General features: G+C 48.2%; 1 protein-coding gene across 1 annotated transcript; it reads left to right on the top strand.

Annotated features, from left to right (window-relative positions):
• Positions 1-12,669: 12,669 nt before the first annotated feature.
• GPR27 (G protein-coupled receptor 27) lies at positions 12,670-15,651 on the top strand. Its single transcript, XM_059662959.1, has one exon. The coding sequence runs from the start codon at positions 13,034-13,036 to the stop codon at positions 14,153-14,155; it is 1,122 nt and encodes a 373-aa protein (XP_059518942.1). The 5' UTR covers positions 12,670-13,033; the 3' UTR covers positions 14,156-15,651.
• Positions 15,652-22,603: the final 6,952 nt, after the last annotated feature.

Genomic DNA, 22,603 nt, shown 5'->3' with positions numbered 1-22,603 from the left:
TACCAGGGGGCCCCAGGCACAGCTGCATCCAGTACCCGCCCCCCCCCCCCAGCCTTTCCTGTGGCCCCGCCCCTTCCTTTGTGATAGCAGATCAGAGGGCTGCAGGCTCGGCTGCACCCTGGGGCTGCACCCTGTGCCCAGGGTGCTGCCGTGCCTGCTGCCTCACCCCTCCTTTCCCAATTGCAGATCAGGGGCCACAGGCACGGCTGCACCCGGTCCCCCGGGTGCAGCCCTGCCAGCGCCCGCCTCTCCCTTCACAATCGCATATCAGGGGAGCGCAGGCACGGCTGCACCCAGTCCCTGGGGTGCCGCCCCTCCCTTCGCCATCACAGATCAGCGGCGGCAGGCCAGCCAGCCCCCTGGCCCTGGGGGTCCTGCACCCCGGCTCTCTCTTCCTCTGATCGCCATGGTGATCACCAGCAACCCCTGCGGGGGGGGGGGGGGGGTATCGCCTGGCCTGCTGCGGGCTTTCCGATGGGGATCACTCTTGCCTGCAGCCGTTCTTCCATCTTTCCCCTTTTGCCCCCAGCATTGCGCCTATGTATGCAAATTAGCCGCCATCTTTGTTGGCAGTAATTTGAATATTGCCCTGATCAGCAATGGGAAGGGTAGCAGTCGTGCGCTTATTACTATGTTTCTCTATTATTAGATAGGATGAGTGGGTTATCAATGAAATCAATGAAGAATTCAAAAATTACCTGAAAACAAATGCAAATGAACACACAACAACCCAAACCTATTAGTCACAGTGAAAGCAGTCCCGAGAGGGAATTCATAGCACTACAAGCCTACCTCAAGAAGTGAGAAGAATATCTAGTGAAAAATCTATTGTACACCTAAAAAGAACTGGAAAAAGAACAGCAGGAAAAGCCCAGAGTAAGTAGAAGGAAGGAAATAAGTGGAAATAAATGACAGAGACTAAAAAACAAACAAACAAACAATACAAAAGATCAATGAAACCAAGAGCTGGTTCTTTGAATGGATAAGTGAAACTAGTGAACAATTAGCCAGACTCATCAAGAAACCAAAAGAGAGGACCTAAATACATAGAATCAGAAATGAAAGAGGAGAAGGCACAACTGACATCCCAGAAATACAAAGGATTGTAAGGAAATACTATAAACAACGATATGGCAACAAACGGGACAGGCTGGGCAACTTGAACACGCTCCTAGAAACATGCAATCTTCCAAAACTCACTCAGAAGAATCAGAAAACCTGAGTAGACTGATAACAACTAATAAAAGCAGGAATGGGAAAACTCCCAGCAAACAAAAGGCCTGGTCTGGATGGCTTCACAGGCAAATTTTACCAAACATTCAAAAGAGAAATATCACCTATCCTCCTCAAAGTATTCAAAATACAGTGGGGCCTTGACTTAAGAGTGTCCCGACTAATGAGTTTTTTGAGATACCAGCTGTGTCTCTGGGGATTTTTTGCATTGAGTTGATAGAGTAATTTGAGTTAATGAGCTCCTTAACGAGCTCGGTCTTGGAACGAATTAAACTCGTAAGTCAAGGCCCCACTGTATTTAAAAGAAGGGAAGACTTCCAAGCTCTTTTTATGAAGCCAGCCTTATCCTAATATCAAAACCAAACAAAGACATTACAAAGAAAGAAAATTATAAGCTAACATTCCTGATGAACATAGATGTTAAAATCCTCAACAAAATATTAGCAAATTAGATGCAGCAATACACTAAAAAGATCAGACACCATGACCAAGTGGGATTTATTCTGGGGATGCAAAGTTGGTACAATATTTGCAAATCAATAAATGTGACACATCACATAAAAAATGAAAGATAAAAATCACATGACCATATCAATAGATGCAGTAAAAGCATTTGATAAAATCCAGTAGCATCATAATGGGCCAAAACTAAAAGCAGGAAAAAGCCAAGGATGTCTGCTTTCACCACCCTTATTCAACACAGTACTGGAAGTCGTAGCCATAGCAAACAGATACGAAGAAATAAAAGGCATCCAAATTGGAAAGGAAGGAGTAAAGTCATTATTGATGAAAGAAATAGAGGAAGGTACAAACAAGTGGAATCATATACTATGTTCATGGATTGGAAGAATTAACATCATTAAAATGTCCATACTACCCAAACCAATCTATAGATTCAACACTATTCCTACGAAAATACCAACGGTATATTTCACAGATGTAGAACAAATATTCCAAAAATTTACATAGAACAAAAAAAGACCCTGAGTAGCTGCAGCAATCTTGAGAAAGAAGTACAAAGTTGGAAGGATCACAATGCCAGATATCAAGTTATACTACAAAGCCACTGTAATCAAAACAGCCTGGTACTGGCACAAGAACAGGCATAAAGATCAATGGAACAGAACAGAGAGCTCAAATATCAACATCAATCCATGATTTTATGGTCAATTAATATTTGACAAAGGAGGCAAGACCATACAATGAAGTAAAAACCGTCTCTTCAATAAATGGTGTCAGGAAAATTGGACAGGTATAAGCAAAAAAATGAAACTAGACCACCAACTTACACCATACACAAGAACAAACTCAAAATGGATAAAAGACTTAAATGTAAGTTGGGAAACCATAAATACCCTGGAATAAAACATAGGGAATAAAATTTTGGACACTTTGCATATCAATATTTTTGTCAAATATATCTTCTAAGGCAAGGGAAACGAAGGAAAAAGCAAACAAATGGAACTACATCAAACTAAAAAGTTTCTGCACAGCAAAAGAAGCCATCAGCAAAATGAAAATGGAACCCACCGTATGGGAGAACATATTCTCCGATGACACATGTGATAAAGGGTTAATCTCCAAAACATATGAAGACCTTATTCAACTCAACACCAAGAAGACAATCCAATTAAAAAATGGGCAAGGGACCTGAATAGACACTTCTCCAAAGAGGACATACAGATGGCCAATAGACATATGAAAAATTACTCTACATCACTAATCATCAGGGAAATGCAAATTAAAACAATGAGGTATCACCTCACACCAGTCAGATGGCTATCATCAATAAATCAACAAATGACAAGTGTCGGCGAAGATGTGGAGAAAAGGGAACTCTGGTGCACTGCTGGTGGGAATGCGGACTGGTGCAGCCACTGTGGAAAACAGTATGGAATTTCCTCAAAAAATTATAAATGGAACTGCCATTTGACCCAATGATCCCACATCTAGGAATATATCCTAAGAAACCCAAAACATCAATTAGAAAGAATATATGCACCTATATATAGCAGTGCTATTTACAATAGCCAAGATCTGGAAACAGCCCGAGTGCCCATCAGTAGAAGAGTGGATGAAAAAGCTGTGGCACATTTACACAATGGAATACTATGCAGCAGTAAAAAAGAAGAAACTCTTATCATTTGTGATGGCATGGATGGACCTGGAGAATATCATGCTAAGCAAAATAAGCCAAATATATGTTCTCACGTACATGTGGAAGCCAATGAACAAAATAAACTGAAGAACAAAATAGCACCAGAAGCATGGATACATGTAACAGACTGACAGATCTCAGAGGGGAAGGGGTGGGGCGACTGAACAAAAGAAGGTGAAGGTGTTAGCTAAAGAACATATATGCATGCCCATGGACACAGACAGCAGTAGAAGGCTGGGGCTGTGGGGGGGCTGTGGCTGGGCAAGTGGGGGGAGGACATCTCTAATAGTGTCAACAATAAACAATAAATCTCTCTTTATAAAAGCCTAAGAGACCGTCTGACTATTTGACTGTCCAACCGGTAACTATGACGTGCAATGACCACCAGGAGGCAGGCATTCCGACCTATAGCTATGACATGCACTGACCACCAGGGGCAGACACTCAATGTTGGAGCTGCCAAGCTGTGGTGAGCACCTGGAATCAGAGAGGAGAAAGCTTGATTCCGGGTGCATCACCTGAGAACCGCCCTCTCACAATCTGGGGCCCCGTGGGGGATGTTGGAGAGCCAGTTTAGGCCCGATCTCTGCAGGCCAGACCAAGGGACCCCACCTGTGCACAAATCCATTGACTGGGCCTCTAGTAATATAATATAGAGGAGTCAATTCACCAAGAGGAAATAACAATTCTAACCATTTTTGCTCTTTTTTAAAAAAAATATATTTTATTGATTTTTTACAGAGAGGAAGGGAGAGGGATAGAGAGTTAGAAACATTGATGAGAGAGAAACACAGATCAGCTGCCTCCTGCACACTCCCCACTGGGAATGTGCCCGCAACCAAGGTATATGCCCTTGACTGGAATTGAACCTGGGACCCTTGAGTCCGCAGGCCGATGCTCTATCCACTGAACCAAACCTGTTAGGGCCCATTTTTGCTCTTGATAACACATCTCCAAAATACACAAAGCAAAAACTGAAGTGCAAGGAGAAATAAACAAATCCATAATTTTAGTCAGAGATTTCAACATTCCTCTCTCAATAATTGATAGTAGACAGAAAATCAGTAGACTATAAAATCTATACTAATAAAAGGGTAATATGCTAATTAGACTGGGAGACCTTCCGGATGTCCATCCAGACAAAGTCATAGTGGTGGGGCCAAGACAGAGGTGGTTAGAGGCAAGCAGGCCAAAAGCGGAGGGCAGTTGGGGGTTATCAGGCCGGTGCGGGGGACAGTTGAGGGCGAGCAGGCCAGCAGACAGAGTGGTTAGGGGCTATCAGTCAGGCAGGCAGGTGAGCAGTTAGGCGCCAGCGGTCCCAGATTGCGAGAGGGTTATCCGACTGCTGGTTTAGGCCTGATCTCTGTGGGGATTTCCCACAGGGATTGGGCCTAAACTGGCAGTCAGACATCCCCCAAAGGGTTCCCAGATTGGAGAGGGTGCAGGCTGGGCTGAGGGATAACCCCACCCCAGTGCACTAATTTCGTGCACTGGGACACTAGTTGTTCAATAATACTATCAATCAACTGGACCTGACTGACATTTGTAAAACATTCTACCCAACAAACAAACACATTCCTTTGACGTGCACATAGAACACTCAGCAAGACAGACCATTTTCTGGTCCATATGACAAGTCTCAATAAATTTAATAGAATTCAAGTGATACAAGTATGTTCTCAGTCTACACCTCATACTATTTATAAGAATTAACTCAACGTGGAACATAAAACTAAATGTAAAACCTAAAAAATAAAACTTACAGAAAAAACTTCTCCCTCTCACACAGTTTTTCTCTCTCCTTTATGTAACACTTTTCCTACTGACTCATCATTTATAAACTTTTCTTTCCTCCTTATTTCCTACTTCTGTGCCATCATCCTTCTTCCCATCTTTCTCCTCCCCTCCCTCCCTCCCTCCCCACATTTTTCTCTCCTTTATCTTTACCCCCTCCCTCCCTCCCCTTTTCCTTCCTTCCCACCTTAATTTTTTTCTTCACTTCCTCCCTCGGACCTGCTTTGCTCCCTGCCCCATTTTTCCTTCTTCCCAGTCTCCTTTTAAGCTCTACTGGCTCCCCTTTAAAACTTTTCTTCCCTCCCTCTTTCTCTCTCATCCTACCTTTCCCATACATTCTTCTCTATTTACTTCCACTGTTTTAATATCTACCTGCCTAATTATTCACTGTCATTTATCTTCTTTCTTTTCTGACTCCTACTTTTAAAATCTGTCCCCAGTACACAACTATACTTGATTTTCTCCTACAGTTCACTCATACATCCTCTTTCCTTCTTTAACTCTGCTCTCAACTGAGTCCTTTATAAAGTTCTTCCCTCCCTCCTTCCCTTCTTAAAGCTTCCATTGGGGGAGGGGGGGCGTTAACCCCCAGCGAGGGCTCAGCCCCGGCCAGGTGTTTGCCGCCCCCCCTTCCCTGGCCTCCCCGCCCCCGTCCTGCCCCCATTCCCTGCCTGGGATGCCCGGCCCAGCAAGGGTGGCCTGGGCGCTGCTGCTGCTGCTGCTGCTGCGAAGCAGGAGTGCCTCTGCCCAGAAGGCCATGAACCACCCAACACTCCATCCCAGACCTGTGGGCGCCTCCGGCCAACATCCCGCATTGGGGGCCACCACCCTCCTCCCGCATCTGGGCGTGGCCACCCCTCACAGGGCGCACATGCACCGCCCCCTGCAGTCGCCACCCCCCACCCTCCTGCAGCCCTGCATTTCCTTCCCTTTTCCATTCCTGCATCTTTTTCTTGTTCCCTTTCTGTATTTCTGTTTCTCCTCTTGGCCTGTCTGCATGCAGGCCTGCCTTCCTCTTCCTCTCCTTTCTTATCTCCTCCTATTGTAGCCTATCTTACCATGGGCCTTGCAGCTGCCTGAGCAGAGGGCGAGGACGCAGCCTGCTGATCTGGTTGTGAAGTGATGCTGTAATGGATAATTTGCATATTTTTCTATTATTAGTTTAGATAATATTCCATTGTATAGCTGTATTACAGTGTGTTTATCCATTCATCCATTGATGGACATTTGGATTATTTCCTCCTTTTGGCTATTATGAAAAACTAGAGGCCCGTTGCACAAAACTCGTGGGAGTCCCTCAGCCCAGCCTGCCCCCTCTCACAGTCTGGGAGCCCTCAGGGGATGTCCTACTGATGTCCACAGTCTGGCCACGAAGGCTTGGAGCAGGCGCCGTGTGTGTGTGTGTGTGTGTGTGTGTGTGTATGTGTGTGTGTCCACTGGAGGCCTGCCCCCAGCTGCGCCGCAGAGGCTCAGCGCAGGCACCCCTCTGTGTTCATCTCTCAGGCTCAGGCAGAGCCCAGCCCCTCCTCCTAAGCTGGTTGTGACCATGACAGAGTCTCAACCTCATTTGCATATTTCATATATATATATATATATATATATATATTTCATATATATATATATGGATAATGTTATAAATATTTGTGTACAAATTTTTATGTGGACATGTTTTCATTTCTCTTGGGTATATATCTAGGAGTGGAATTACAGGGTCATAAGATAACTTTAAATTTAACTTTTTGAGGAACTGTCAAACTATTTTCCAAAGCAGCTGCACTGTTTTACATTCCCACCAGCATTGTATGAGAGTTCTGATTTCTCCACAAAATCACCAACATTTGTTATTGTCTGTCTTTGGATAACAGCCATACTTGTAGGTGTGAAATAGTACCTCACTATAGTTTTGATTTGCATTTTCCTAATGACCACTGATATTAAGTATCTTTGTTAAATGAATTTATTGGCCATTTGTATGTCTTTCAAAGAAATGCTTATTCAAATCCTTTGCCCAATATTTAATCAAGTTATTTGTCTCTATATTGAGTTGTGAGTTCTTTACATAACTTATCCTGCATAAGTCCCTCATCAGATCTATAATCTGAAAATATTTTCTCCCATTCTATAGATTGTATTTTCACTTTCTTGAAGGTGTTCTTTGAAGTACTTTTAAAATTTTTTCTAATTGAATATATTGGGGTCACATTGGTTACTAAAATTATATGAAGCACAAACTTTTAAATTTTTAATAAAGTCCAATTTATCTATTTTTCTTTGGTTACTTTTTCTTTTGGTGTTATACGTAAGAAACCACTGCCTAATCTAAAGTCATGAAGACTTAGTCCCGTGTTTTCTTCTAAGAGTTTTACAGTTTATAGCTCTTACTCTTAGGTCTATGATTCATTTTGAGTTAATTTTTGTATATGGTGTGAGGTAGGGGTCCAACTTTATTGTTTTGGCACGTGGAGAAAAATCAACTGTTGAAAGAATTTTCACTAACGTTATAATATGCCATACATATACACATAAAGGTATTCAGTGATATATTCAACAAATATATGAAGCAAAAATAGTATTTTGAGATATGAACTGATAATTTTTCTTCCTCTAGTCCTGGATGGTGTGGCTCAGTTAGTAGGAGCATTGTCCAGTTTGTAGGAATATTGTCCTGCACACTGAGAAGTTGTGGGTTCGATTCCTAGTCAGGGCACATACCTAGGTTTTGGGCTTGATCCCTGGCCCGGATGGAACATGTGTGGGAGGCAACCAATGTTTCTCTCTCACATTGATGTTTCTCTCTGTCTCTGTCTCTCCTCTCCCCACTCTTTAAAATGAATGAAAATGTCCTCAGGAGAGGATTTTTTCTTCCTCTGTTTTTCCCTTCTTTCCTAACATTCAAGCAGAAGCAGGCTCAGGCTTCCTTGCCTAGGAGAGGTTTATGGCAAGGTAGCTTTCTGGCTTTTGTTTTCTCAAACACCTAAATTCTAGGACCACAGATTCTCAGGGGGACTGTCCAATTATATTGTCCAGAAAAACAAGAAAGAACTGGTTTTCCTCTCTGCCAGGGCAGATAGGGAGTCCCCAGAAATGAAGGAAGAAGAAAAAGGTCCTGAGAGCGAGTTCCCAGACCTCCTGCTGAGAGGAATGACTGTGGATATAGCTACAACAGGCACCCTTGGCCTAGATTCTCAACCCTAAGTCTGGCATAGGCAGTTAAGAGTCACTAAACCACAATCACTTATAAGGACAGGAACAATATGGCAACATCTGACCAAACATCAGATGGGATACCCCTCACTCACTCTCCCACAGGCTTATCCTGAATGTCTGTGTACCATGCAATCTAGGCACTACCCTGATATTATGACATATCCTGAATGAGCAAGGGGCCATGATGAAACCCAAGAAGAATTAAGGTTATGTTTTTTTCCCACCAGCAAGACAAAATGGCAACTCAGAATAAGAAATTAGGTTTCTAGGGAACAGGGATATATCTCATATACTTGATTTTATGGACTGTCATTTACACCTGCCACAGAAATATTAAGAACCCACCATGTACAGGAATCCTGCCAGGCTCACTTGGAGTGGGAAATGGAACAGTCATGGTTAGCCAAGGCATTTGCAGTCTGGTAAGAGCAAACATGAATAAGGGTAGCTGTCATTAATTACACATGCTTGTGCCCGGCCGGTGTTGCTCAGTGGTTGAGCATCAACCTATGAACCAGGAGGTCACAGTTCGATTCCAGTCAGGCACATGCCCGAGTTGTGGGCTTGATCCCCAGTAGGGGTTGTGCAGGAGGCAGCTGATCAATAATTCTCTCTCATCATTGATGTTTCTATCGCTCCCTTCCTCTCTGAAATCAATAAAAATATATACACTGATTGGCCAGATTATTATGACCACCTGACGTTTGTAGGCAAATTAGCTATAATTTCGTGCTGAAGTTGCTAGAGGGGCCAGACCATTATAAAGAGGGAAGCAGGTTGTTTACCACGACAGTAGAAGATATGGGTAAACAACGCGATTTAACAGCCTTTGAAGGCAAATATATATATATCCCACGTCCAAAGGCTGTTAAATCGCGTTGTTTACCCATATCTTCAGAAAAAAATCACTTCTACTGTCGTGGTAAACAACCTGCTTCCCTCTTTATAATGGTCTGGCCCCTCTAGCAACTTCAGCACGAAATTATAGCTAATTTGCCTACAAACGTCAGGTGGTCATAATAATCTGGCCACTGAGTGTATTTCTTTAAATTACACACACTTGTTGCACCGCTTGTGCCACACTGTAAGTGGTTCACATTTAATGGGATCTGCCTCACCACAACAGGGCTCCGAGGTTCAGAGGAGGCACGGGCCTTGGCTAAGGATGCTCACTAGGAATTGGGAGGACGTGGATATGACCAAGGGACACCTGCCTCCAAGTCCATTTTCATTCCTGAAGTAATGACCCTCCCATGGAGAGGCCAACCTGAGTGCTGTCCTTTGATAACCCAACATCCATTGGCCCTTGACTTTGGCTCCTTTTTCTGAGTTGGGGTGGGCATACGTCAAACCAATCTTCTCTAACTTGGTGCTCAATGCATCCGCTGGCAGGTGACTGGCCAGGAAGCTGAGGTTGGATAGGAGACACTGGCCAAGTTGGCCATGTTGTTGAGACTCATAGCCTTGCTGTATCAAGTGCGTCAACTAGATGCTCTGAACAGTCCAGATTTTTATTTCCATTCACACCATCTTTATGTCCAGCAAAGAAGTGACACATATGCTTCTGGGTGGAAATCTCCACTTTTCTATTTATGTGCAAAAGGAAGAATTTGGTTATTTGCAAAATGGAATTTTTTTTTTTATATAGGGAAAAACCTCATAGAGATGTTTTGCTTTGAGATGTAGGCTCTTAACTTGGTGCCTAAGAAACTATTTTAAATTCTTGTATGAAGCTTCCTAGAAACAATCAAAGGAAAATAAGCTGGTTCTGGTAAGGAAATATTAACAGCTTTTTCTGAAGCATTAATCTACTGAACAAATGTTGAGAATGAAAGAAGCAGGCAAAAAAAAAAAAAAAAGAAGAAGCAGGCATATTAATGCTGTGAGAGCTGTGATTTATACATTTTCTATTGCTGCTTCTGCTATTTGATCCTGGAAAAATGACCAAAACAAATTTAAAATCTCAAAGGGAAACATATTGAGCCACAGAGAAGTAAAAACACAGAGAAATCAAACTTATAAGGGAACCACTGAACTTGCATCTTCTCATCTGCAAACTGGACTGCAGAGCTGAGGACCGCAGGAATCGGTTAGTCCAATGACCCTTTTTGAGATTCCAGGAGGCTAAGTGACTTGTCCAATGTCATGTGTTCATTAGAACACATAGTATTATTGTTTCAACCAAATGGAAAGGGCACTGACCTAGGAGTGAGAAGGCCTTGCTTCTACTTCCCACTCAGTCATTAATGAGTCGCTCTGTTTATAAAGTAAGTGCTAGATTAGATGGTTTTTGAAAATCCTTCCCTCTCTGAAGGGACTATAATTCTGTGAACATGAACATTAGTTGTTTTTGGAAACTCAATAACTTATTTGAAGAGGCAGTATGTATGGAGCTAGGAGTTTGGGCTCAAGGGCCAGACGTCTGCCTCGCAATCCCGTCTCTCGTTTACTTGTGGTGAAGCCTGAACAAAGTACTCCACTACCTGCCTCACCTGCAGAGTGGAGAACGTGACAGTTCCCACGACCACGGCCCTGACGACGCTTAAATGAAGTAAATGAAGTAACAGGCGAGGACCCAGCACAGTGCAGCACACAGGGAGTGCTCAGGGCGGAGAGCACCATTAGCAGTATCAGAGCCAAAAGGAGCCGAGTCGGTGTCTGTGTGTGGGTATCAGAAGGCATCCCTTCATTTGGACAGAAGCAACCTGAGTGCTAAGGCGGCGGGATCGCAGGCTTGTGGCCGAGTCTCGCTTTTGTGGCAGCCCCTCTCGGTGCGTGTTACGATGCAGGGCGTTAGAGGCTCAGAGGGCTGCTTGGAGGCAGGCACACTTTGCTCTCTCCTTCCTTTTCCTCATTTCTGCCTGGAATACAGAAGCAATGGCTGAGGTGCCAGCCACCTACGGATCATGTGGAAGGGCTAACGACTTTCACAGACTCAGTTCTTGACCTAATAGTTTAATGCCAGCAATCAGTGATCTCCAGACTTATTTCATGAGAAAAAAATAAACTTAAACATTAATAAACATTTTTAGCTACTATTATCAAAATGCAATCCTATCCAAAATACCCTCCAAAATTGATTTCTCTTTTCTGTCAATAAATATTTGCAGACCTGCCCAGTCGGCCACTTGCCCCTAGCCACTTAGAGGTGCTCAGTGAGACTGCTATTGGCTGTCACTTATATTTTTGCAAAATGTCCACACTGTCCTCCAGGTCCTTGCTACTCAAAGCGTGTGGCCTGTGGGCCCGCGGCATCGATGTCCGAGGAGCGGGTTAGAAAGGCAGGTCTCCGCTCTGTCACAGGCCGGAGTCCCCCTGTGCTTTGGGCACTGGGAAGCCTGAGGCTCAGCCACACTTCCCAGGCTCTGCTGTCATTCCCAGGGCAGCACTGCCAAGGCCACCTTCCTGAGCAAAGTGCAGTCCCGTAGGGGCCCGTCCTGCCGCGGCTGGAGGTTAGGCTCCGTAAGCCTGAGCTCCAGGCCTGCCATAATAAAGTTCTATTCCTTAAGTCTGGCTTCACCGTGTCAAGCATTTGGGCTACAGTGCCAGAAACAGACATGGTCCCTTGCCTTCATGGAGCTTGGAGACTAGTTGAAAGGTAAGATTTTTAAAATAAACTAAAATATGTAATGATAAATTATAAGTGCTGTGAAGGAAATGAACGGGCAGTGATACAGATTAAGACAGACTGGTCACAAGGATGGCTCGGCCCTGGCCGGTGGCTCAGTGGTTAGAAACTCGCCCACCGGCCTGGACTAGCGAGGTCAGACCCAGTGAGACTCCAACCCCAGCGCCTCGCTCGCGGGCTCCCCACTCCCTTGACCTGCAGGCTCCTGCCTGCCGAGGCGCGCAGCGGGGTGAGGCTGGAAGCAGCTGCGCCGTCCCTGGGAGCATCACTGTGCACGCAGCGAGCCGCCTGTGAGCCCCGAGTCTGCCGCCCCCTCGGCGGCGCCTGGGAGCTGGCGCTTGCGTGACCGTGATGATCACAGCCCTTAATTATCATTCGCTTTCGGCAGAAGCTCATCCCAGATACTCCTGCCCCGCGCGGCCTCCCGACCCAGGCAGCCGCCCCCACCCCAGCCCACCCCACCCCCGCGCACGGCCACCGTGACCCCCGCGCGGGCACCGGCCGCCACCGCCGGACCCCCGTTACCTGGGACCAAACACGGCTTGCCACCACCTCGCGTCCTGCGCGCTGCCTCCCTCCCAGCAGCTACCGGCCCCGCGGCGGCGGCGGCGGCGGCGGCGGCGGCGGCGGCGGCGGCGGCGGCGCCCCAGCCACCCGGCCCGGGCGGCGGCCACGCTGCGCGCACCGGCGGAGGGGAGGGGGCTCCGCGGCGGCGGCGGGGGGCAGAGCCAGGAGGCGCGGCGGCGGCGGCGGAGGCGGCTGCGGGGAGCGGCGGGCGGCGGGCGGCCTGTCCGCAGTGGAGCCCGCGGCGCCCTAGGCGCAGGGAGTGGCCGTCGCCTCCCGCGCGCAGCGCTCCCGAGATGGCGGCGGCGGCGGGGCGGCGGCGCGGGGAGCCCGGGAGGCGCCAGCCCGGCGCAGGCTGAGCCCACCGGCCCGGCAGCTCGCGCAGGGCCCGCGCCGCGGCGGAAACGGGGCCGGCGGCCGGCGGAGCGGAGCGTCGGCGGGAGGCCGCGATGGCGAACGCCAGCGAGCCGGGCGGCGGGGGCGGCGAGGCGGCCGCCCTGGGCATCAAGCTGGCCGCGCTGAGCCTGCTGCTGTGCGTGAGCCTGGCGGGCAACGTGCTGTTCGCGCTGCTCATCGTGCGGGAGCGCAGCCTGCACCGCGCCCCGTACTACCTGCTGCTCGACCTGTGCCTGGCGGACGGGCTGCGCGCGCTCGCCTGCCTCCCGGCCGTGATGCTGGCGGCGCGGCGCGCGGCGGCCGCGGGGGCCCCGCCGGGCGCGCTGGGCTGCAAGCTGCTCGCCTTCCTGGCCGCGCTCTTCTGCTTCCACGCCGCCTTCCTGCTGCTCGGCGTGGGCGTCACCCGCTACCTGGCCATCGCGCACCACCGCTTCTACGCCGAGCGCCTGGCCGGCTGGCCGTGCGCCGCCATGCTGGTGTGCGCCGCCTGGGCGCTGGCGCTGGCCGCCGCCTTCCCGCCCGTGCTGGACGGCGGGCCCGAGGACGAGGACGCGCCCTGCGCCCTGGAGCAGCGGCCCGACGGCGCCCCCGGCGCGCTCGGCTTCCTGCTGCTGCTGGCCGCGGTGGTGGGCGCCACGCACCTCGTCTACCTCCGCCTGCTCTTCTTCATCCACGACCGCCGCAAGATGCGGCCCGCGCGCCTGGTGCCCGCCGTCAGCCACGACTGGACCTTCCACGGCCCCGGCGCCACCGGCCAGGCGGCCGCCAACTGGACGGCTGGCTTCGGCCGCGGCCCCACGCCGCCCGCGCTCGTGGGCATCCGGCCCGCGGGGCCCGGCCGCGGCGCGCGCCGCCTCCTCGTGCTCGAGGAGTTCAAGACGGAGAAGCGGCTGTGCAAGATGTTCTACGCCGTCACGCTGCTCTTCCTGCTGCTCTGGGGGCCCTACGTCGTGGCCAGCTACCTGCGGGTCTTGGTGCGGCCGGGCGCCGTGCCGCAGGCCTACCTGACGGCCTCCGTGTGGCTGACGTTCGCGCAGGCCGGCATCAACCCCGTCGTGTGCTTCCTCTTCAACCGGGAGCTCCGGGACTGCTTCCGGGCCCAGTTCCGCTGCTGCCAGGGCCCCCGGGCCGCCCAGGCCGCCCTCCCCTGCGACTGGAAAGGCATCGGGTTGTAAGGGCTCTCCCGCCTCCCGCCCAGCCTTGCCCTTCGGCTTGGACGCTGACGTCGTTCTTCCTCTCTGCTCCCCTTTAATTGCTAAACTGCCTTCGAAATGACTCCAAGTGCGTTAGCGCGTGGCCGGTACAGACTCCTTTTAGGGGGAAAGGGGTTTCCATTTCCAGCCCCACCCCTGCTCAGCTCGTTGTTCTCCTAAATATATATTTTCATCCTGAAAATAGGCCCCGCGGTCTTTGTATTGGTACTGATGTCTTCTATTCCATGTTATTACTTTTGAAAATAAAGGCTAAACTAATTTTCTTCATGCAACGTTTCCTACAGACCATGGCCAGTTTTCTACAGAAGCTATTTTTGACAACCTCAAGTGGCATTACACTTTGCAGTGGAGTAAAGGAGCCCGCAGGACTTCGCAAGTTCCATTTCTTGAGGGTCTTCTGTTGGAAGCCAGAGGAGGGGCGGGTGGGGTGGGGTGAGGGGGTGGGGGTTGTCCAGTTCCCTCTGAATTGCCAGCTGTGGAGTGGGTCAGCTGTGCTGCTCTGGTTCTTGGAAAGTGTTGACAACTCTGTTCGGTATTGAACATGATTTAAAGGGCGGCAGCGGGAGTGAGAGCCAGGCAGCTGCATGTCAGGCAGGGAGGAGGGGTGGTTCCGGGTGCTGTCTACTCCTGGAAAACGCAGGCCCGTGGCAGCTGCTCTCTGCATGGTACCAATCTTGACTGGAAATATTTCTGTGAAACTGTAGCTTTCAAAAGTTAAAAGGTGTTTTGGTTAGTGATGGTGGAGAAAATACAGTATTGCATGTTTCTGAATGTACTGCTGTGGTTCACTGAGGGGGGGCAGGGGCTCCAAGAAGCAGAGTACAAAATCAAAATTGTTTAGCTATTTTTTTGCCAATAAAAATTAAAACAATTTTATGGAAACAGCTTGTGCTTTGAGGAGTCCAGTTTTATTCTGGCTTATGAATTTCCACTTTGACAATTGTTCTTTTGTTCATGGTATAAGTGAATGGCATATAATGATACTCTCCTTCTAGGAGACAAATGTTTCCTTAAAATGTTTGCTGGGTTAAGCTGTGCTGTTCTACTGACAGTTATTTTAAAGTGCTAATGAGAACTATAATTTTAAATAGTATTTCTTTGTTAGACACGTTGTAATCTTACATTGAAAGACTAAATTCTGCAAGTACTACATAATTTTGCTTATAATGCTACCTTTTTTTAATGTTCTTTCTGTGTTGAGGATTTATATCTGTATTTCTCTTTGCATTATACAAATATATGAGTATTTTCACTCTGGAGTATTTTGTTGTTGTGTGAGGCTGTAACGGGTACTAATAGACATCTAAGAATGGTACTCATGTTTGATGAGCCTTTTAATGAGTGCCCTAGTTGACCATCACCATCTATGGCATCTGGAGGCTTGTCACTTAAAATGCATGATAATCTGCAAATCTCTCTAAGGGGAAGAAGCAGTAGACATACTTATAAAACATGAGCAAAGTAATAATTTAAAACTGCATGTAGTAAATATGTAGAAATTTATTTTAGTTGAGCATCATATAAACTATTAAATATTCCAAAAGGGATATCATAAAAGGGTATAGCCACTTTAATTGATCTCTGGTAAATGGTCAGCATTGTGTTATTTTGTAAAAGTCAATTAGTCTGTGCAGACAGTCTCATCTTTGGAAAATATGGGTAACTGTTACCCTATTCCTCCCCAGGCCCTGAGACCAGGTGATGTTAATTACACAGGGCAGTCATCAGAAATCTCGCTCACCTAAGACAGTGGCAGGGGAAGCCACTCTTCCCTCCTCTACCCCACCCACCCACATGATCCAAGTTCAAACACTGAAGTCAGTGAGCCCGCATGATATTTGGAATATCGAGACCGGGCATGGCACAGGGCACAGGCCTGCGTTGGCAGCAGCCGATGGCAGCAGCCTGCTGGCTCTCTGTGGCCTCGAGCTCATGGGTATTTTTATAGGAGAGTCTGTACAATGGTGATTCTCACATTTGAACAATGAGCATCAGCGCTCGTGCTTGCGGGCTGAGAGGTTCTGTTAGGAAGGATTGGGGTGGAACCAGGAGAGCATTTCTGTCAAGTTCCCCGGAGGTTGGAGGCATCCGTCCAGCCCTCGTTCAGACATACCTTACCTTAGACAGCCCGTGGACACACCTGGTTGTCTGGTTTGGTTTTATTCGGATTAGATGGGCAATATCTAGTGAGAGGTGAGGGGAAGAGAGACACGGCAGCGGACTGCAGGGAAGGAGAGAACAGGAGGCCGAGGGGGTGCGCTCTCCAGGGCAAGGGCCTCGCACCTCAGCAGCTTCTTGGGTCAATGAATCTGTTCTCACGACCTCGATTGTTAATCATAATAAGAATCATCAAGAAGAGGTCAGTGTGTTAAGAATACTCCTCATTGCACCAGAGCAGGTATGGCATACTTGGAAAGGCCTCCCTTAAAACAGTTTCTGAGATTTGGGAAGTGGATGTAGCGCCCCCACCGCCCGCCAGGTGAGGAGTGGTCACTGCACTTGAGGCGATGAAAATAGATTTCTTATACATCAATCCAGGCATGTCCTGGCATGGAATTATTGAGTCAAAAATGAACATTTTGGGTCTTTTGATCACTTAAGTATCTTTTCAAAAAGATCATGTCTATTTACATTTCCACCTATGTTCATTTTTCTTTTAGAAAATGAAATATCTCAAGCAAAATGGGGAATCATACAACAAATCAGTAACCATGGTGACGAGTAGGATCTCTGAAGCCACTCTGCAGCCTTTCCAAGTCTGTCACCACATTTGTTTTTGCTTTTCTCCTGCTCATTTTTTCTTTCCTCCCTTTCTTATTCCCCCTCGCCTTCCTTCCCTTCTTCCTTTATTTCCTCTCTCATCTATTTTTTCTCTTTTTTAAAAAATAAATAAAACACCAACAGTTACTTCTGCCAGGTCTTTGGTCTCACCATCAGGCTTCTACATTCTCAGTGTCCTGCCCTTAAGAAGTGCCGGGGTCTGTGCAAGGGCTGAACAGGGGTTTAGTTTTGCAGGTGCATCTCTGAGCTGGAGGGGTTGGCTCCTCCCTTTGCGGCCTGCAGGATGACTGTAAACGCCTTGCCTGCCGCAAAAGGCCCGTCATGCTCTGGCCTCATCCCCACTTGTGTTTCCATCTCTCTCTTCTCTGGTGGCCTTTGTATTACCTCTCCCTGGAAAGCCCATGTGCCTTCTTTGCCAGGGAATCCGTCTAGAGCAGAGGGAACATTCACAGTATTCCATGACGGAGATGGCATGGGCATAACTCGCCTGCACCACCCTGTCCCTGGGCCCTGGCTGCACACCAGGCCTGTGCTGGACTCAGATCCAAGACTTCGGAAGCCCTTCTCGGCCCGTCACCCTCCTCTGGGCTCTCATGGCACATTGTGTTTACCTCTATCGATCTCGGCGCATGCCATTGGCCCCTGGCTCCCTCCCCGTCTTACGTCTCCCACTCCCTCCTCAGGCCTGAACTCCAGCCCCTGCAGGTCACTGGCGATGCCCTGAACAGATTATACTGTGTTGCACCAACATACCTTTGCATATTGTTTCTAGCGATCAAAGTCTTCACTCCCTTTTCCCAGCCCACCTGCTGTTCAGCTTCCAAGGGTTGAACTTCTAGCCAAGAGCGCGAGCTGGCCCCACAGACAGGGGAGATATTCCCATGCAGACCTGCAAACATCCCAAGGCTTCAAATCTAGTCATTAGAGGCCAGTGCATGGAGGATGGGTCGCACATCGTTGTCCGGGTGGCTTTTTAAGTTGTTTGTACACTGAAGCGGCTGGTGTTACCACAAGCAGTGGATGCAAAATAGTGTTCTAGGCTGACACAACGCTACGGGGCCTGGTCAGCATGAGTGACCTGCAGGACTCCCGCTGTGAGGGGGAGGCACACACCGCATTCTAGACCAGTGATGGCGAACTTCTGAGCTCGGCGTGTCAGCATTTTGAAAAACCCTAACTTAACTCTGCTGCCGTGTCACATAGAGAAGTTTTTTGATATGTGCAACCATAGTAAAACAAAGACTTATATTTTTGATATTTATTTTATATATTTGCCACTTAACAAAGAAAAATCAACCCAAAAAATGAGTTCACGTGTCACCTCTGACACGCATGTCATAGGTTCGCCATCACTGTTTTAGACCCCAAGCAACAGCCTTTGGATGGTTTATTAGCCGCTTCTGGAGTGAATCGAAGTAAAAACAAACTTGATCTGAGTTCAAGGGGTTCTTTATGCTTTTTCTCCAACTTGGGCAAGACTTTGGGGGTCTAACCCAGACCATGAAGAGAGCTCTTTTGTCCTCCCTCTTCTTTCCTTTTCGGATGTTTTTGGTGAGGATGTGGTAGCTATCCTGCAACTATGAGAAGAGGTACTGTCAACGCAGTAAAGATAGCAGACCAGAACGACAAGAGAGCAGGCACCTGCTTTAACACTGCTGAGTTGCTTAACAAAACATGCAACCACATATCCTAGACTGTTGGTTTTGTTTGTTTTGTTTTAAATATTTTATTGATTTTTTTACAGAGAGGAAGGGAGAGAGACAGAGAGAAACATCAATGAGAGAGAAACATCCATCAGCTGCCTCCTGCACAGCCCCCACTGGGGATGTGCCCGCAACCAAGGTACATGCCCTTGACCGGAATCGAACCCGGGACCCTTCAGTTCGCAGGCCGACGCTCTATCCACTGAGCCAAACCAGTTAGGGCTACACTGTTGGTTTTGAAATAATATCTACTATTGCTTCCAAAGCTAATACTCAGGGGAGCTGTCATTTAAAGCAACAATTAGCCACAACATTACTTAAAACTACTTCATCCCCTCCACTCTTTGATAGGTATGCTTGATATTCTGGAACTGTATTCACAAATTTTTATTTTTTATTTATTTATTTTTTAATCTTTATTGTTCAGATTATTACAGATGTTCCTCTTCCCCCTCCCCTCCGTAGCTCCCCTCCACCCAGTTCCCACCCCACTCCAGGCCTTCCCCCCGCCCAACTCATCCATAGGTGTAAGCTCTTTGTCCAATCTCTTCCCACACCCCCCACAACCCTTTCCTCCCGAGAATTGTCAGTCTGCTCCCTTTCCTTGCCCCTGATTCTATTACATTCACCAGTTTGTTCTGCTCATCAGGTTTTTTATTCATTTGATTTTTAGGTTCACTTGTGGATAGATATGTATTTGTTGGCACTTTGTTGTTCATAATTTTTTATCTTTTCCTTTTTCTTCTTCTCCTTCTTCTTAGAAAATACCCTTCAGCATTTCATATAATACTGGTTTGGTGGTGATGAACTCCTTTAGCTTTTTCTTGTCTGTGAAGCTCTTTATCTGACCTTCAGTTCTGAATGATAGCTTTGCTGAGTAAAGTAATCTTGGTTGTAGGTTCGTGCTATTCATCCCTTTGAGTATTTCTTGCCACTCCCTTCTGACCTGCATAGTTTCTGTTGAGAAATCAGCTGACAGTCATATGGGAATTCCCTTATAGGTAACTGACTGTTTTTCTCTTGCTGCTTTTAAGATTCTCTCTTTGTCTTTTGCCCTTGGCATTTTAATTATGATGTGTCTTGGTGTGGTCCTCTTTGGATTCCTTTTGTTTGGGGTTCTCTGTGCTTCCTAGACTTGTAAGTCTATTTCTTTCACCAGGTAGGGGAAGTTTTCTGTCATTATTTCTTCACTAGAGGCCAGGTGCACAAAAATTTGTGCACTGGCGGGGGAGGGAGGGTGGAGGGCAACTTGTGCCCTCTCACAGTCTGGGACCCCTTGGGAGATAACCACCTGCTGGCTTAGGCCCGCTCCCCGGGTGGCAGATGGCAGGCCCAATCCCTCGGTGTCTGCCCCGCCTCCCCGGGTCATGCACACAGCAGGGCTGATCTGGGGGTTGGGGCGCTGCCCTGGGTCGGGTCGAACACAGGACTCCTGGGAGGGCCGGCTGATCGCTGCTGCCCCACCCGGCTGCCCCAGGTCGGGTCGCACATGGAATGCCTGGATGGAGGCCAGGCGGGCTGGCCCATCACTGCTGCACTGCCCAGCCACCCCAGGTCGGGTTGCACACTGACGCCCGCCACCCCAGGTCACAGATAGCAGGCCTGTATGGCGGCAGGGCAGGTGGGATGGCGCTGTCCCACCCCACCACCCTGGGTCACAAATAGCAGGCCCAGATGGCAGCGGGGAAGGCAGGATGGCACTTTCCTGCCCTGCCTGCAGTATGCAAATTAGCCGCCATATTTGTTGGTGGGTAATTTGCATATCGCGCTGATTAGCCACTGGGAAGCGTAGCAAAGGTACCGTCAATTACCATGTTTGTCTATTATTAGATAGGATAATAGGTTTTCAATATCTTGCTCTCTCTCTTCTTCTGGCACCCCCATAATTCGGATGTTGGTATGCTTGAAGTTGTCCCAGAGGCTTCTTATACTATCTTCATATTTTTGGATTCTTTTTCTTTTTCGGTTGGGTGTATTTTGCTTCTTCATATTTCAAATCTTTGACTTGATTCTTGGGATCCTCTAGTCTGCTGTTGAATCTCTGTATATTACCCTTTATTTCAGTCAGTGTATGCTTAATTTCTGATTGGTCCTTTTTCATATCCTTGAGGGTCTCACTAAATTTCTTGGAGGTTTCTAGAAGATTCTTGAGTAACCTTATATCCGTGGTTTTGAACTCTATATCCAGTATTTTGCTTTCATCCATTTCTTTCATTTGTGACTTGTTTCTTTGTCTCCACATTTTGGCTGCTTAACTGTGTTTGTTTCTATGTACTGGGTAGCTGCTAATTCTCCTTGAGTTGATAGAGTGGCTTTGTGTCATAGGTGTCCTATAGGGCCCAGTGGCTCAGCCTCCCCAGTCACCTGAGGTGGACGCTCTTGGTGCACCCCTTTGTGGGCTGTTTGCCCAGTGTTGTAGTTAAGCCTTGATTGCTATTGGCATCAGAAGGAGGAATTGACCTCCAGGCCAATTGGCTGTGATACCAGCTGTGTCTACACTGGGAGATCTGTTGTGCAGGAGACACCCTTATGGGGCAGGACTTGCTTCAGTGGGGCTTTGGTGCTCACCGAGTCTTCCCCTTGAGTGTGTCTCTTATGGATGTGAAGAGTTGTAATCCGGTGTGGTCTCACTCTGACCACTGGGTACACTGGCTCTTGGATCTCCAAGGAGGTGCAAGGTCAGCCACTGTCTGGGGCCCCCCAGCAGGAGCTACAGAAACATCTGCCGATTCCTCCTCTTCCAAACCCAGACAAGACCCAGCTGTGAAGCAAGGCAGGCTGCTGCTGCCACTCTTGGGCCTTCTTTCGGAAGCTCTGGGGCTCTCTGACCCAGTGGCAGTTTGACAGGTTTTAGGTGGAGAAAGGACAGGCCATTTATATGCAAAAGCCGATGCACACAGCTTGGGTGGGGTTGTAAATTGGGTGGGACGGGCCTCTGGGAATCACCAGGGTGGAGTAAACAGCAGTGGCTGCCAGTCAGCCCTGCAATGGAGGGGTCCCCGGGTCTCTGCGTCCTGCGCACACGCGCAGGAACAGTGATCGCTGTGAGCACCTCTGAGAGAAAGCTGCCCTCGCGTTCCTGTCCCGATGCCAGACAGTCCAGTTTCTCCCCGTATGTGTCTGGGTCCCCCAGAGTCTCGCCTGGAACTGGAGTTCAGAGCAAGCGGGAGCTTCTGTCTCCCTCCCAATGAAAAGAGCAGCACATCCAGGCGCCAGCACTTCCTGCGCCTCCACACCTCTTACCAGTCTCAGTGCGCTTCCTTCACCTCTGGTTGTGGAACTTCCACTCAGCCAGCCTTCCCGCGGTTCTGGGTGGTCGTTCTGCCTTTTAGCTGTTACTTTGATGTGGTTGTGAGAGGCAGCAAGTATAGGTGTTTACCTGTGCTGCCATCTTGGTTCCCTCCTCCTGTATTCACAAATTTTTAAAAATTAGACTTACTTCATTTACTTTCTCCAGCTCTCAGGTCATTCAGTCTGCTATTAACCATTGCATTAACCTGACTCTGGAAGCATCAGATAGCTATGACTTGATTTCTAGATTGAACTAAATCTGAATGATTAAAAATTGCACTTTGTAAACTTTTTGATATCATAAATCCAGTCACACTGATTTGGAAAGCTATCTGAATGGATCCATGTGATTAATAGGCAGTGCAAGCCCGGAAGCAGCCAGCGTCTCTGTGGGCAGTGCAGGGGCGCAGGGCAAGGAAGGCTCAGTCGCCTTGCTAGCGAGTTACAAGCTCATGGGAGGAAGTCGGTGAATGGGCCCCAAACCATAAAGCAAGGCAGAAGGTGACAGACGCCGAAGGAGGGGTTAGGTGAAGCGCTGGGGTGACGAGACCAGACACTGCAGTAGATGAAAAGGCCCCCAGCATTCTCCCTGCTTCCCCAGCTGAGAGAAGTAGGAGAAACCAGAGGCGTCTCT

This window comes from Myotis daubentonii, chromosome 14 (genome assembly GCF_963259705.1).
Source record: "Myotis daubentonii chromosome 14, mMyoDau2.1, whole genome shotgun sequence".
Classification (NCBI taxonomy): Eukaryota; Metazoa; Chordata; class Mammalia; order Chiroptera; family Vespertilionidae; genus Myotis; species Myotis daubentonii.
This window is presented reverse-complemented; position numbering and strand designations above follow the sequence as displayed.

Excerpts from the sequence above, each read along its gene's own strand:
- GPR27 (XM_059662959.1), top strand. The coding sequence starts at position 13,034 with ATGGCGAACGCCAGCGAGCCGGGCGGCGGGGGCGGCGAGGCGGCCGCC.